The 13,883-nt window shown below is 38.0% G+C and overlaps 1 protein-coding gene across 2 annotated transcripts in view; it reads right to left on the bottom strand.

Annotated features, from left to right (window-relative positions):
• Nucleotides 1-13,883, bottom strand: part of RERG (RAS like estrogen regulated growth inhibitor) — a 168,463-nt gene that overhangs the window by 51,880 nt on the left and 102,700 nt on the right. Inside the window, exon 5 of one of the 2 annotated variants that reach the window (XM_061205494.1) lies at nt 12,249-12,437. In XM_061205494.1, coding sequence (XP_061061477.1) covers nt 12,249-12,437 — 189 coding nt within the window. Of the gene's footprint in view, nt 1-9,852; nt 12,438-13,883 lie in introns of those variants that run through there. The other variant, XM_061205493.1, reaches the window with a different exon arrangement.

The raw sequence follows: 13,883 nt of genomic DNA, 5'->3' as shown, positions 1-13,883 counted from the left end.
TGAATGAATGAATACTTTTCTTATATTACCATACCATGTTCCAATCATTTGAAACATAATTCTCTTTTTTTTAAAAAATGATAACGAGTAGCAGTCTACAGACTCAAGAAAGTTGTTATTGTGGGAAATGCTGTTGGATTAGATGATCACCAAATTCCTTTTGTCTCCCCTATGTTTATATAAACTGTATGCATGCGTCTTTTCTAAAAAATCCTTCCCCTATTTTGCATAAAATATTTCCTTTCACTTTTCTAAGCTATTTGAAATATCACCAGTTGGATATGTTTGTGTAATGAATCATCCTCTTAAAAAATTCTTGATTTGCCCCACTCCCCAAAGAAAGTATATATAGTGAAGGGTTCAAGGGACAGGAGGACACCAAAATGTGTGGGAAAGATGAGAGGATGCAGAAAAGATATTTATCTGTTTTGAAATGTTATGTTTAATGTATTTCTCACCAAGAAAAGTGCTATGTTATCGATTAATAGGCTGCCATGGACAAGCTGGGGAACCTAAATGTGGTTTATAACTTTGTTTGCCAGGGAAATTGCATTCAGCATCCCAAAAAGCCAATTTACAAGCAAATGTTAGGAACATAAATTGTAGTTGGACACTTCCAGTACATAGATTGACTCAGAAGCTCAGGGAAGAGAAGCAATCAATATCCTGTATTTATTTCAATGTCCTACCTTGTTTCTCTCAATAAGCTCTTTGCTTCTCCTAACAGTGAGAAGATGAAGAAGATGACAGAATAAAAGTTTTTATGGCAATGTTTATAGGATCTCATAAATCATAAAAGCATCAAGAAGGCATCAACAAGCACTTCCCTAGATTACTAAACAGTGAGATTTTATTCTTAAAAATACTCCTTCATAGAATAAACCGAATTATTTTCTTCTCTCAGAAAACAGGTAAAGATTAGACAGACACATGTACATACGCACACTCCCACCCTCCATAAGCCCAAGCACTCATCTGTGTTTCCTAAGGAAAAATAAAAGGGTCTTTGGATTCACAAGAGAACAGAATGGCATTCCCTTGAAATGGGTCTCTAGTGACTAATGGTACTTCAGGCCAGGGAGCCTTAAATGATATAGGAGCATGGAGAATTTACATGAAGCTATTATTTTAAAACAAAATATTGATACTTTATTAAGAATGGAAAAGATGAAAAATAAAAACCTCTTCTGAGATGTTGAACATTTGTTTTATTTATTTTATTTTATTTTTTTTAGATTCCATACATATGTGTTAGCATACGGCATTTGTTTTTCTCTTTCTGACTTACTTCACTCTGTATGACAGACTCTAGGTCCATCCACCTCACTACAAATAACTCAATTTTGCTTCTTTTTATGGCTGAGTAATATTCCATTGTATATATGTGCCACATCTTCTTTATCCATTCATCTGTCGATGGACACTTAGGTTGCTTCCATGTTCTGGCTATTGGAAATAGAGCTGCAATGAACATTGTGGTACATGACTCTTTTTCAATTATGGTTTTCTCAGGGTATATGCCCAGTAGTGGGATTGCTGGGTCATATGGTAGTTCTATTTTTAGTTTTTTAAGGAACCTCCATACTGTTCTCCATAGTGGCTGTATCAATTTACATTCCCACCAAGAGTGCAAGAGGGTTCCCTTTTCTCCACACCCTCTCCAGCATTTACTATTTGTTGATTTTTTGATGATGGCCATTCTGACCAGTGTGAGGTGATACCTCATTGTAGTTTTGATTTGCATTTCTCTAATGATTAGTGACATTGAGCATCCTTTCATGTGTTTGTTGACAATCTGTATATCTTCTTTGGAGAAATGTCTATTTAGGTCTTCTGCCCATTTTTGGATTGGGTTGTTTGTTTTTTTGATATTGAGCTGCATAAGCTGCTTGTATATTTTGGAAATTAATCCTTTGTCAGTTGCTTCATTTGCAAATATTTTCTCCCTTTCTGAGGGCTGTCTTTTTGTCTTGTTTATGGTTTCCTTTGCTGTGCAAAAGCTTTTAAGTTTCATTGGGTCCCATTTGTTTATTTTTGTTTTTATTTCCATTTCTCTAGGAGGTGGGTCAAAAAAGATCTTGCTGTGATTTATGTCATAGAGTGTTCTGCCTATGTTTTCCTCTAAGAGTTTTATAATGTCTGGCCTTACATTTAGGTCTTTAATCCATTTTGAGTTTATTTTTGCGTATGGTGTTAGGGAGTGTTCTAATTTCATTCTTTTACATGTAGCTGCCCAGTTTTCCCAGCACCACTTATTGAAGGGGCTGTCTTTTCTCCATTGTATATTCTTGCCTCCTTTAACAAAAATAAGGTGACCATACGTGCGTGGGTTTATCTCTGGGCTTTCTATCCTGTTCCATTGATCTATATTTGTTTTTGTGCCAGTACCATACTGTCTTGATTACTGTAGCTTTGTAGTATAGTCTGAGGTCCAGGAGTGTGATTCCTCCAGCTCCGTTTTTCTTTCTCAAGGTTGCTTTGGCTATTCGGGGTCTTTTGTGTTTCCATACAAATTGTGAAATTATTTGTTCTAGTTATGTGAAAAGTGCCATTGGTAGTTTGATAGGGATTGCATTGAACCTGTAGATTGCTTTGGGTAGTAGAGTCATTTTCACAATGTTGATTCTTCCAATCCAAGAACATGGTATATCTCTCCATCTGTTTGTCTCATCTTTAATTTCTTTCATCAATGTCTTATAATTTTCTGCATACCGGTCTTTTGTCTCCCTAGGTAGGTTTATTCCTAGGTATTTTATTCTTTTTGTTGCAATGGTAAGTGGGAGTGTTTCTTTAATTTCTCTTTCAGATTTTTCATCATTAGTGTATAGGAATGCAAGAGATTTCTGGGCATTAATTTTGTATCCTGCTACTTTACCAAATTCATTGATTAGCTCTAGTAGTTTTCCGGTAGAGTCTTTAGGATTCTTTATGTACAGTATCATGTCATCTGCAAACAGTGGCAGCTTTACTTCTTCTTTTCTGATTTGGATTCCTTTTATTTCTTTTCTTCTCTGATTGCTGTCGCTAAAAATTCCAAAACTATGTTGGTGAGAATGGGCAACCTTGTCTTGTTCCCGATCTTAGTGGAAATGGTTTCAGTTTTTCACCATTGAGAACGATGTTGGCTGTGGGTTTGTCATATGTGGCCTTCATTATGTTGAAGTTAGTTCCCTCTATGCCTACTTTCTGGAGGGTTGTTATCATAAATAGGTGTTGAATTTGGTCAAAAGTTTTTTCTTCATCTATTGAGATGATCATATGGTTTTTCTCCTTCAATTTGTGAATATGGTGTATCACATTGATTAATTTGCATATATTGAAGAATCCTTGCATTCCTGGCATAAACCCTACTTGATCATGGTGTAGGATCCTTTTAATGTGCTGTTGGATTCTGTTTGCTAGTATTTTGTTGAGGATTTTTGCATCTATGTTCATCAGTGATATTGGCCTGTAGTTTTCTTTCTTTGTGACATCTTTGTCTGGTTTTGGTAACAGGGTGATGGTGGTTTCGTAGAATGAGTTTGGGAGTGTTCCTCCCTCTACTATATTTTGGAAGAGTTTGAGAAGGATGGGTATTAGCTCTTCTCTAAATGTTTGTAGAATTCGCCTGTGAAGCCATCTGGTCCTGGGCTTTTGTTTGTTGGAAGATTTTAAATCACAGTTTCAACTTCAGTGCTTGTGACTGGTCTGTTTATATTTTCTATTTCTTCCTGATTCAGTGGTGCTTTTTTTGGAAGGTGGTGCTTTTCTAAGAATTTGTTCATTTCTTCCAGGTTGTCCATTTTATTGGCATATAGCTGCTTGTAGTAATCTCTCATGATCCTTTGTATTTCTGCAGTGTCAGTTGTTACTTCTCCTTTTTCATTTCTAATTCTATTGATTTGAGTTTTCTCCCTTTTTTTCTTGATGAGTCTGGCTAATGGTTTATCAATTTTGTTTATCTTCTCAAAGAACCAGCTTTTAGTTTTATTGATCTTTGCTATCATTTCCTTCATTTCTTTTTCATTTATTTCTGACCTGATCTTTATGATTTCTTTCCTTCTGCTAACTTCCAGGTTTTTTTGTTCTTCTTTCTCTAATTGCTTTAGGTGTAAGGTTAGGTTGTTTATTTGAGATGTTTGTTGTTTCTTGAGGTAGGATTGGATTGCTGTAAAGTTTCCTCTTAGAACTGCTTTGTTGCATCCCATAGGTTTTGGGTCATCGTGTTTTCATTGTGATTTGTTTCTAGTATTTTTTTATTTCCTCTTTGATTTCTTCAGTGATGTCTCGGTTATTAAGTAGTGTATTGTTTAGCCTCCATGTGTTTGTAGTTTTTACAGATTTTTTTCCTGTAATTGATATCTAGTCTCATAGCATTGTGGTTGGAACAGATACTTGATATGATTTCAATTTTCTTAAATTTACCAGGGCCTGATTTGTGACCCAAGATATCATCTGTCCTGGAGAATGTTCCATGAGCACTTGAGAAGAATGTGTATTCACCACCTCAATTTTGGGTTGATTCGTTGTCTATTCAGGTATTCCAGAGATGCAGGTACATCAAGTTGATTGTGGAGATTTAATCTGCTACTCCTGAGGCTGCTGGGAGAGATTTTCCTTTCTCTTCTTTGTTCGCACAGCTCCCGGGGTTCAGCTTTGGATTTGGACCCGCCTCTGCGTGTAGGTTGCCTGAGGGCATCTGTTCCCGCCCAGGCAGGACGGGGTTAAAGGAGCAGCTGCTTCGGGGGCTCTGGCTCACTCAGGCCGGGGGGAGGGAGGGGTACGGATGCGGGGCGAGCCTGCGGCGGCAGAAGCCGGCGTGACGTTGCAGCAGCCTGAGGCGCGCCGTGCGCTCTCCCGGGGAAGTTGTCCCCGGATCACGGGAGCCTGGCAGTGGCGGGCTGCACAGGCTCCCGGGAGGCGCGGTGTGGAGAGTGACCTGTGCTCGCACACAGGCTTCTTGGTGGCGGCAGCAGCAGCCTTAGCATCTCATGCCCGTCTCTGGGGTCCGCGCTGATAGCTGCGGCTCACGCCCGTCTCTGGAGCTCCTTTAAGCGGCGCTCTGAATCCCCTCTCCTCGCGCACCAGGAAACAAAGAGGCAAGAAAAAGTCTCTTGTCTCTTAGGCAGGTCCAGACTTTTTCCCGGACTCCCTCCCGGCTAGCTGTGGTGCGCTAACCCCTTCAGGCTGTGTTCACGCCGCCAACCCCAGTCCTCTCCCTGCGATCCGACCGAAGCCCGTGCCTCAGCTCCCAGCCCCCGCCCGCCCCGGCGGCTGAGCAGACAAGCCTCTCGGGCTGGTGAGCGCTGCTCGGCGCTGAGCCTCCATGCGGGAATCTCTCCGCTCTGCCCTCTGCACCCCTGTGGCTGCGCTCTCCTCCGCGGCTCCGAAGCTTCCCCCCTCCGCCACCCGCAGTCTCCGCCCGCGAAGGGGCTTCCTAGTGTGTGGACACCTTTCCTCCTTCACAGCTCCCTCCCACTGGTGCAGGTCCCGTCCCTATTCTTTTGTCTCTGATTTTTCTTTTTTCTTTTGCCCTACCCAGGTACGTGGGGAGTTTCTTGCCTTTTGGGAGGTCTGAGGCCTTCTGCCAGCGTTCAGTAGGTGTTCTGTAGGGGTTGTTCCACATGTAGATGTATTTCTGATGTATTTGTGGGGAGGAAGGTGATCTCCGCGTCTTAGTCCTCTGCCATCTTGGTCTCCCCAGAACATTTGTTTTAAATAGTTTTCAGGATGGCTTTCTTCGATGTGCCCTCCTTGCTGAATTCCCAACTGAAAGATATATTTCTTTTTCTGCTCAACATTTTTGAGATATAATTCACATGCAATAAGGAAGCTAATTTTAAGTTTACAAATTGACAAACTTTAGAAAATGTATGTAGTCATATAACTACCACAGCAATCATAATATAGGATAGTTCTGTCATCCTAGAAATGTTCCCTTGAGACCCCCTGTGGTCTAGTCCCACTTGTTACAATTAATGTAGTTAAAAATATGATTAAGTTTAAAGCTACCATCTAGCTCTTATTTTCTATTTATCCCATCTGTTATTTGTTCCTTTATTTCCTCTTTTTTTCTGTCTTCTTTTGAATTGTGTATTTCTTATGATTCCATTCTATAAACACTATTGACCTATTAGCCACATCTCTCTCTGTTTTTGTTCTTGCTTTTGTTTTTGTTTTTTTTTTTTATAGTAAATACAAAGTATTCACTTTTTAAAAAAAATTATTTGTTTATTTATTTTTAAATTTTTTGGCTGTGTTGGGTCTTTGTTTCTGTGCGAGGGCCCTCTCTAGCTGCAGCAAGTGGGGGCCACTCTTCATCGCGGTGCGCGGGCATCTCACCATCGCGGCCTCTCTTGTTGCGGAGCACAGGCTCCAGACGTGCAGGCTCAGCAATCGTGGCTCACGGGCCTAGCTGCTCCGCGGCATGTGGGATCTTCCCAGACCAGGGCTCGAACCCGTGTCCCCTGCATTGGCAGGCAGACTCTCAACCACTGCGCCACCAGGGAAGCCCTGTTTTTGTTTTTAATGGTCATTCTAAGATTTATAATATACTCATTCAACTTATCACTGCCTACCTTCAAATAATATAATTACATTTTATCAGCCTTTGTTCCACTGTACATATGTGTTTACATCCACTACCCCCTACCCTTGGTTGCTTTTAAAATGTTCTCTTTTTCATTATTTTTCAGGAATTTGATTTTGACATTCCTTGGTGTGTTTCCTCTGCTTTTTTTACTTGGTGTCTACTGAGTTTCTTGGAGCTGTGAGCTTATAATTTGAGAAAGTTTTTGCCATTATTTGTTCAAATACTTTCTTCTATCCCACCATCCCTTTCCTTTATTTCTGGGAATCTAATTATATGTATGTTACATTGCTTGATTTTCTTTCAGATGTCACTGATTCTTTGTTTATCATTGTCTTTTTTCCTCTCCTTGCTTCATTTTCGATTGTTTCAAGTACTATGTCATTAAGTTCACGGGTAATATTTTTTAGGATCTCATCTGATGTTAATCCTACTCAGTGTTTTATTATTTCAGATATTGTATTTTCCATCTCTAGAAGTTACATTTAGGACTTGTTTATAGCTTTCATTTCTGTCCTCAAAATGTTCATGTCTCTTTCTACCTTCTTAGGCATATGTAGCATATTTATAATAATTGTCTTAAGTTCCTTGTTTGTTATGCTATCATCTAGCATTTCTTGGTATGTTTCTATTGATTGATTTTTCTCCTATTTATGGGTCATATTTTCCTATTTCCAGCATTCATGGTAATTTTTGACTAGATGCTGGACATTGCAATTTTTGTTTTGTTGGGTGCTGACACCACTTGTTTTATATATTTGAAAGTTGCTAAGACAGTAAACCTTAAGTAGTCTCACCACAGAAAAGAAAAGGTAATTATGTGAGGTGATGGACGTGTTAACAAACCTTATTGTGGTAATCATTTGGCAATACACACATGTATCAAATATCATGTTGTACACCTTAAACTTGCACAATGTTTTGTCCATTATATCTCAATAAGGCTGGGGAAAAAATAGACACTGGGTTCTAAGCACTAACAGAAAATCTTCCTTCTGATTCTATTTTTAGACCCAACAGTTTTATAGTCCCAGAGTACAGTAATGTCCAAACCAAAAAATTTATTCTTAATTTTGACCACCCCTGGGAGTATCATTATTCCAGTCACAAAGAAGCAAGTTTACCACCCTTACTACATGGTAATGCAGGGTGAACATAAAATTTACATGAAAATAAAGAGCAAATACTCTCTGACAAAAAAAAAAAAACCAAACATGTTATAACAGGAGTAATTATATTACCAGGCTCAAATTTTAAAATAACATGGTTCTAGAGCATGAACAAACAAACAGACCAATGAAATAGAACAAACAGTCTCAAAATAGACCCATGTATGTGGGAATACAGAATTTGCTAAATGTAGCATGTCAAACCTATGGAGAAAAAAATATTTGTCTTTATTTTTTCTCAGACTGTCCCGATAAGTTATTAGCTCAGGACAACTTTACTCTGAATTCAACTTTACTCTGATTAAATTTGGCCAAGTGAACTGACTACTTTCTTATCCTCAAAGTGAGCATAGGCTGTTTTAATAAGAAAGCTTGGTTGGTACCATACTTAGAATGCAAGATGTTGTGTTTATCTTTGTATATGTACGTATTACACATATTATTTAAAAGAAAGGTCCTGACTAATGGATCTCTTCTTTCAGTGCTGTGAGGCATATGAGTACAAACACAATATATAGAAAAAAGTCTTTTGACTCTTGAAAGAAAAGCAATTACCAAAAAGCAAACGTTGGTAGTGGTAGTGTGATGATAGCAACCCATCATTATTGTTCAAGAACACACGTTTCCATCATTAAAATACTGTGTGAAAAAAACCAACTTGTTTATAATCTTCATTTGTGGATAAACCTGAGGCATGAGAGGAATAACTAATTTATATTTGTGCAATCTCATGTTCTTCTGTAATTACCACTTGGTACTTTTGTCAGTGGTTCTATGTTTTAACAGGTCTGGATTTGTATGCATATGTCTAAGGAAGATGCTGGCGTTGGTGACTGTGAATTTCACTTCCTTAGTGTTTGACCTAAGGTAGCATCCAGGTATCACACTAGGCCTCCTTAGGAGCGTGCTGTTAATGGGCACTGGCTGAGCTTCATCCCCAAGTATAGTATGAGAGAATGAAAGAGACTATGTTTCTAGAAGAGGACATTTTAAAAACAATTTTACTCTGCTTTCATTTTCCCTACCCTTGTCTAAATGGACTGAAAATGAATTACAGCTAAGTTCCCTACTTGGTCCTTTAAGATGTAATTACCTAAACTTGTAGTTTTATGAATTTTTGATATTTTTTCTTACTTCCAAATCCTTTATCCGTTTTCGTTCTCTTAATCCCTTCTCTCTGCTTCCCTTCCCTTTTCTTCCTGAAGAATGATACATGTGGCTCTCCAAACTCTTTTAATTACTAACTTACCATCACCTTTCATGTCTCCATCTTTTGGTTCCATGCTATTCCTTTTGCCTAGATATTTTTACCATCTCTTTCCTGGATAACTTGTACATACAGTTGGCCCTTGCACAACATAGATTTGAATGGCATGGGTCCACTTCTATGTGGATTGTTCTTTTCAACAAACATATTGGAAAGATTTTTGGAGATTTGTGATAATATGAAAAAACTTGCAGACAAAACTCATAGCCTAGAAATATCGAAATAATTAAGAAAAAGGTATGTCATGAATGCGTAAAACATGTAGATACTAGTCTATCCTTACATAGGCATAAGATGAGTGATATTTAATATAAAATTAATAATGTGTTAGTTTTCTTACCATTTTATAACATTGTTTTCAAAAAATTACATTACAGTACAGTATACTGCTCTCTCCTAATTGAAGAAACTACCTGTCAGCCTATCGTCATGGGTAAGTGTTTTTTAAAAAAATGTAAATGTTTCCAATACTGTATTATGAATATGACTGTAATACTGTATGCCATACTATTATAACTATTCATTCATTAGTGTATAGGCTAGGCTATCGTGAAGCAATCATTTTGATTACACTAGGCTACCATAAAGCATTCTTATTGCAGCTTCCTCATTATCAATGCATGAAATAAATATGAATTTCTTTTTCACATGGTCTTTCCATTTTTGACATTTAGCGTTAGTAATACGTATGACATCTACAGTGTTTTGTATCATATAAGACAATATTGCTGTAGGTACTGACAGATGATTCATCTTGTAAACCGATGATGTAAATTTGCAGTATTGATAACTACAGTACAGTATTGTAAAAGTATTTTCTCTTCCTTATGATTTTCTTATTAACATTTTCTTTTCTCTAGTTTACTTTATGTAAGAATACAGTATATAATGTATATAACATACAAAATATGTGTCAGTCGACTGTTTATGTTATTGGTAAGGCTTCTGGTCAACAGTAGGCTATTAGTAGTTAAGTTTTGGAGGGAGTCAAAAATTCCACACAGATTTTCAACTGCGTGGAGAGTCGGCGCCCCTAATCCCCTGCATTGTTCAAGGGTCAACTGTATTCTTCAAGGTTCAGCTCAGAAACCATCAAATGGACTAACGTGTCAAGTTACATGCCCAGTTTATCTGTAAATATTTGTTCATGAATGAATGAAAGCATAAATGAAACAAGTCTTCCCTAAATTTTCTCCTTCCTGTGTTTTCATCCCCACAGCTTAAGAACGAGAGCCATATCTCAGCCTACTAATATACCATAGTGGATCATAGTATGGGCTCTACTGTCTGACTTTGCCTCTCTGGGTTCAAATCCTGGCTCTGCCCACTAAATAGCTGTGCAAACTTGTTTTCCCTTGTGGCTCAGCATCTTCATCCTTACAACTGTGATCATAATACTATCTCTTGCATAGGGGTATTGTGAGAATATGATGAGATAATACATAAGTTGCCTAAAATAGCACCTAAGCACTCTAAAAATGTAGCTATTATTATATTCAAGTGGTTCCAATTACCTGACCCACTTCCACAGGACCTTCACAAGAACAGACCTGTTTAGGTGCTTCTTTTCTATATCACATTCACTGATTTGTCAGCTCTGCAATCCAACAATCTCTTGAAGTCTCTCCTAAAACTACAAACTTTTTATATTTTCACAAGAAAGACTGCCTGAATGTGACAGAATGTGAAAATTATGCTTTTTATTATATTCACATAAAATAGTCAGTTACACTGAGTTGCCCAAATGCATTGGTGAATTAAAGCCTCCAACTCTTACAAATTTTTATACATATATCTATGCATTTATAAATACACACATATGTAAAAGATATATATTTTCTTCTAAAATAAAGTGCCCAAATCTTGATATATGGGGGCATAATAGGGAAAAAAGAATCGTAAAGCTTTATCAGTTATAGACTGTACTTTCGCAATATAAGAATCTGTTTTATACGCATTTATTCGGGTATAGTGAACTCTAATCACTCATTCTTTTCTGAATTCTCCAAAGTGAATTAATTTATCTGAAATATTAGAAGCCACGTGACCAACTTAATGAATCAGAGGCTGATTCTTCTTACTGTGCCTGCCACAAAGCCTGGGATCCCCAACGGAAGGGTAGTTAAGCCTCATTCTTAATTTTCCTGTTGTTTTGAATGTTGTCTTTCTTCTAAGATGATAAGCAGAGAGAGAAATGAACCAGACACCTCTAATTCCAAATCCTCTTTTAGCATTCAATAAAGTCAGGGCTTGGTGAAAAGATTCCTTTCGTCTTTACATCGCCCTGGGCTTGGTGAGAAATGGTCCAGGAGGATTTGAATTGAGGGGTCCTGCTGCCTTTGTTATAATTAAATCTTGTTGGAGCCACAGAAGAAGAATTCGGGTGCAATGATCAATAGATCAAGGAGAGAACCAACTCAAATTGAAATGAAACTCTCTATGACAGTGGAAAACTTTGTGAGAGCATGTTTGAATTTAAGAACAAAACAAGGGTTAAAGAAAAACTAGATGATTTAAGATAATTCAGAAAAATCCTCACTTCAAATAGAAACTAAGGCTCTATTCCCTGGTCCAACATCTTAGGTACTCTTCCTGTGTTCTCACTGTATTTTCTATTATCTTAGACTTTTAGGGTGATCATTTGTAGACTTTGACAAGGAATGGAATTTAAAAATGCCTTTGAAAAGACTTCCACCTATCGAAGCAAGGTGAAGATGCCTAAAAATAGCTTAATATGAACACAGCCATTGCAGAATCTGGTGATTACATGTTCAAACTGCAATAGAGCATATTTTATTCAAGCAGGCAAAAGAGAGATTGTCAGCACTGAAATTGCATTAAAACACTCTATAACTTCCCAGCATATGGGAGGCTGGGACCAGTGGGAAGCCCAGATGTTTCCCAGAGTCAGAACAAGGAATGAAGTATTTTCTTTTATTTGGGGGGAGGAAAAGGGGAAAAGGGCAAGAAAGTGTTTCCAATTACCCAACCCACCTGAGCAGGGCCTTCACAAGAACAGAGCTGCCTAACTGCTGATTTTGGTGAGCATCTTGTTAATGGCTTGCTTGACGTGTGTGGTGGAGCTGCGTCGCCTTGTCTTGCCCTGGACCATCCTCCGGCGACGTACCTCTCTACACAGCTCGTAGAATATCTCGGTGATGTTCCCTTCCCCGGTACAGGCAGAACACTCATAAAAAGCACATGCCAATTCTGTGGCCAACTTCTCCCCTTCTTCTGTACTAACCTGTCTGGAATGGTCCAAGTCAGCTTTGTTTCCAACCAAGATGAGAGTCACATTCTTGGGCTTTTTGATCTCATCCAGGATGTTCTTAAGTGGCAGCACTTCCTCAAAACTTCCTCGGTCAGTAACGTCATAGACCAGCACAAAGCCTTCCCCCCATCGCATGTGTCCTTCCCTCTGAATGGTGTCTTCCTGTTGGCAAGGAAAATACGGCAGTCGGGAGACCTGGAAGTAATTGCCATGTATAGATGCTGCAAATGCTAACGGTGATCCCTTAATGACTATTCCTTATATTCAGTGTCATTAAAATTTCTTGGTAGTCTGCCTGAACAAGCTGACCTTCTCAATCAGTTTGGAGTAGAAGCATTACTTAGGGAACTAGACATTTTCTAACTCCATAGAACCTAACTTTCGGCTTCTAAATTTTTCTTGCCACATCATTAAGTGTGTAATCCCAAGAACTATAAAGAAATTATACTCTTAGTTGAGCATATTGCCTCTGAGACTTTTCATCACAAATAAAGAATTGGCCAATAGGTAACAGACAAGTAGACCTTATCCCATCCTTTGAGATCAGAATTAGAGGCACGGCATAGTGAAGTGGTTTTGATTTTTTTTTTCTTTTTAATTTTTTCTCTCTTCAGATTAGAGACAATTAGCCACCAGGACAGAAAAACAGTGAAAAATTGTACAGAGAGTCAAACTCAAAGCCAGGGGATTTTGGCTTCTTTTTCTATCTCAACACCCTCCAAATACTATGCAGTCCCAATAATGACAGAACCTCATTTGCAGTGATTCTCAAAGTGGGTGATCCCTCCTTCCTAAGAAGGTAGCATGTGTGATTTGAAAATGCATTGCCTTTATAGGCGCAAATGACTTCTGCAGGCAAGTATTTCCCTGCTGCCTCTCTTTAGAATCAGCGCTGGAAGGTGAGAGCATATATAGGGAGCAGGTAGTGATGAGAAGGAAAACTGTATAATTAGCTGCAAGTATATTTCTTGGATTAAATACTTTAATTCAAGTCTTCTTGGGATCCCAAGTAACTGAAAAGCACCATGAAATCCTTCAGCTGCCTAACTCTCATTCTTAGTGGTCATGCCTAATCTTGGGAACAAAACCTACCTATGAAGTTGTTTATAATTTCAGAACGACTGGCTACAAAACAAATTTATATTAGTTTCATTTTAAAATAAGTTACTATTGTTCAATGATGTGGCTCAAATTTTCAATCGGATGTGGTGAGGTCTGAAAAGAATATTACAGAAGGGATTCTTAAAATAAAGTATTCCAAAAAAAGATTCTAAGGTCATATAAGTTTAGAATATAATATATAGTAAATTTCTTAAAGATTCACCTTATACATAAGCATATTAAGGCTCTGAGAACTTCTCCAGCAATATCTGTTTAACTTTATCACAGCATTCCAATGGGAGTTTTGGGAGATCTCCCCAACTCCCCAAAATATAGGTGGGCAATTCTATTCTAGATGATATTATGTGAGTGTTATGATATTTTCAAAACCCCTTTGGAGTACTGAGTAATTTACATAAGGATGCATATGCAAATAAGTTAATACTGTTGCAAATAAGTTAATATTGTATATAAAATAACTAGACAATTAAAAAGTCTTTAGGCATC

Source organism: Eubalaena glacialis, chromosome 11 (assembly GCF_028564815.1).
Source record: "Eubalaena glacialis isolate mEubGla1 chromosome 11, mEubGla1.1.hap2.+ XY, whole genome shotgun sequence".
Taxonomy (NCBI): Eukaryota; Metazoa; Chordata; class Mammalia; order Artiodactyla; family Balaenidae; genus Eubalaena; species Eubalaena glacialis.
This window is presented reverse-complemented; position numbering and strand designations above follow the sequence as displayed.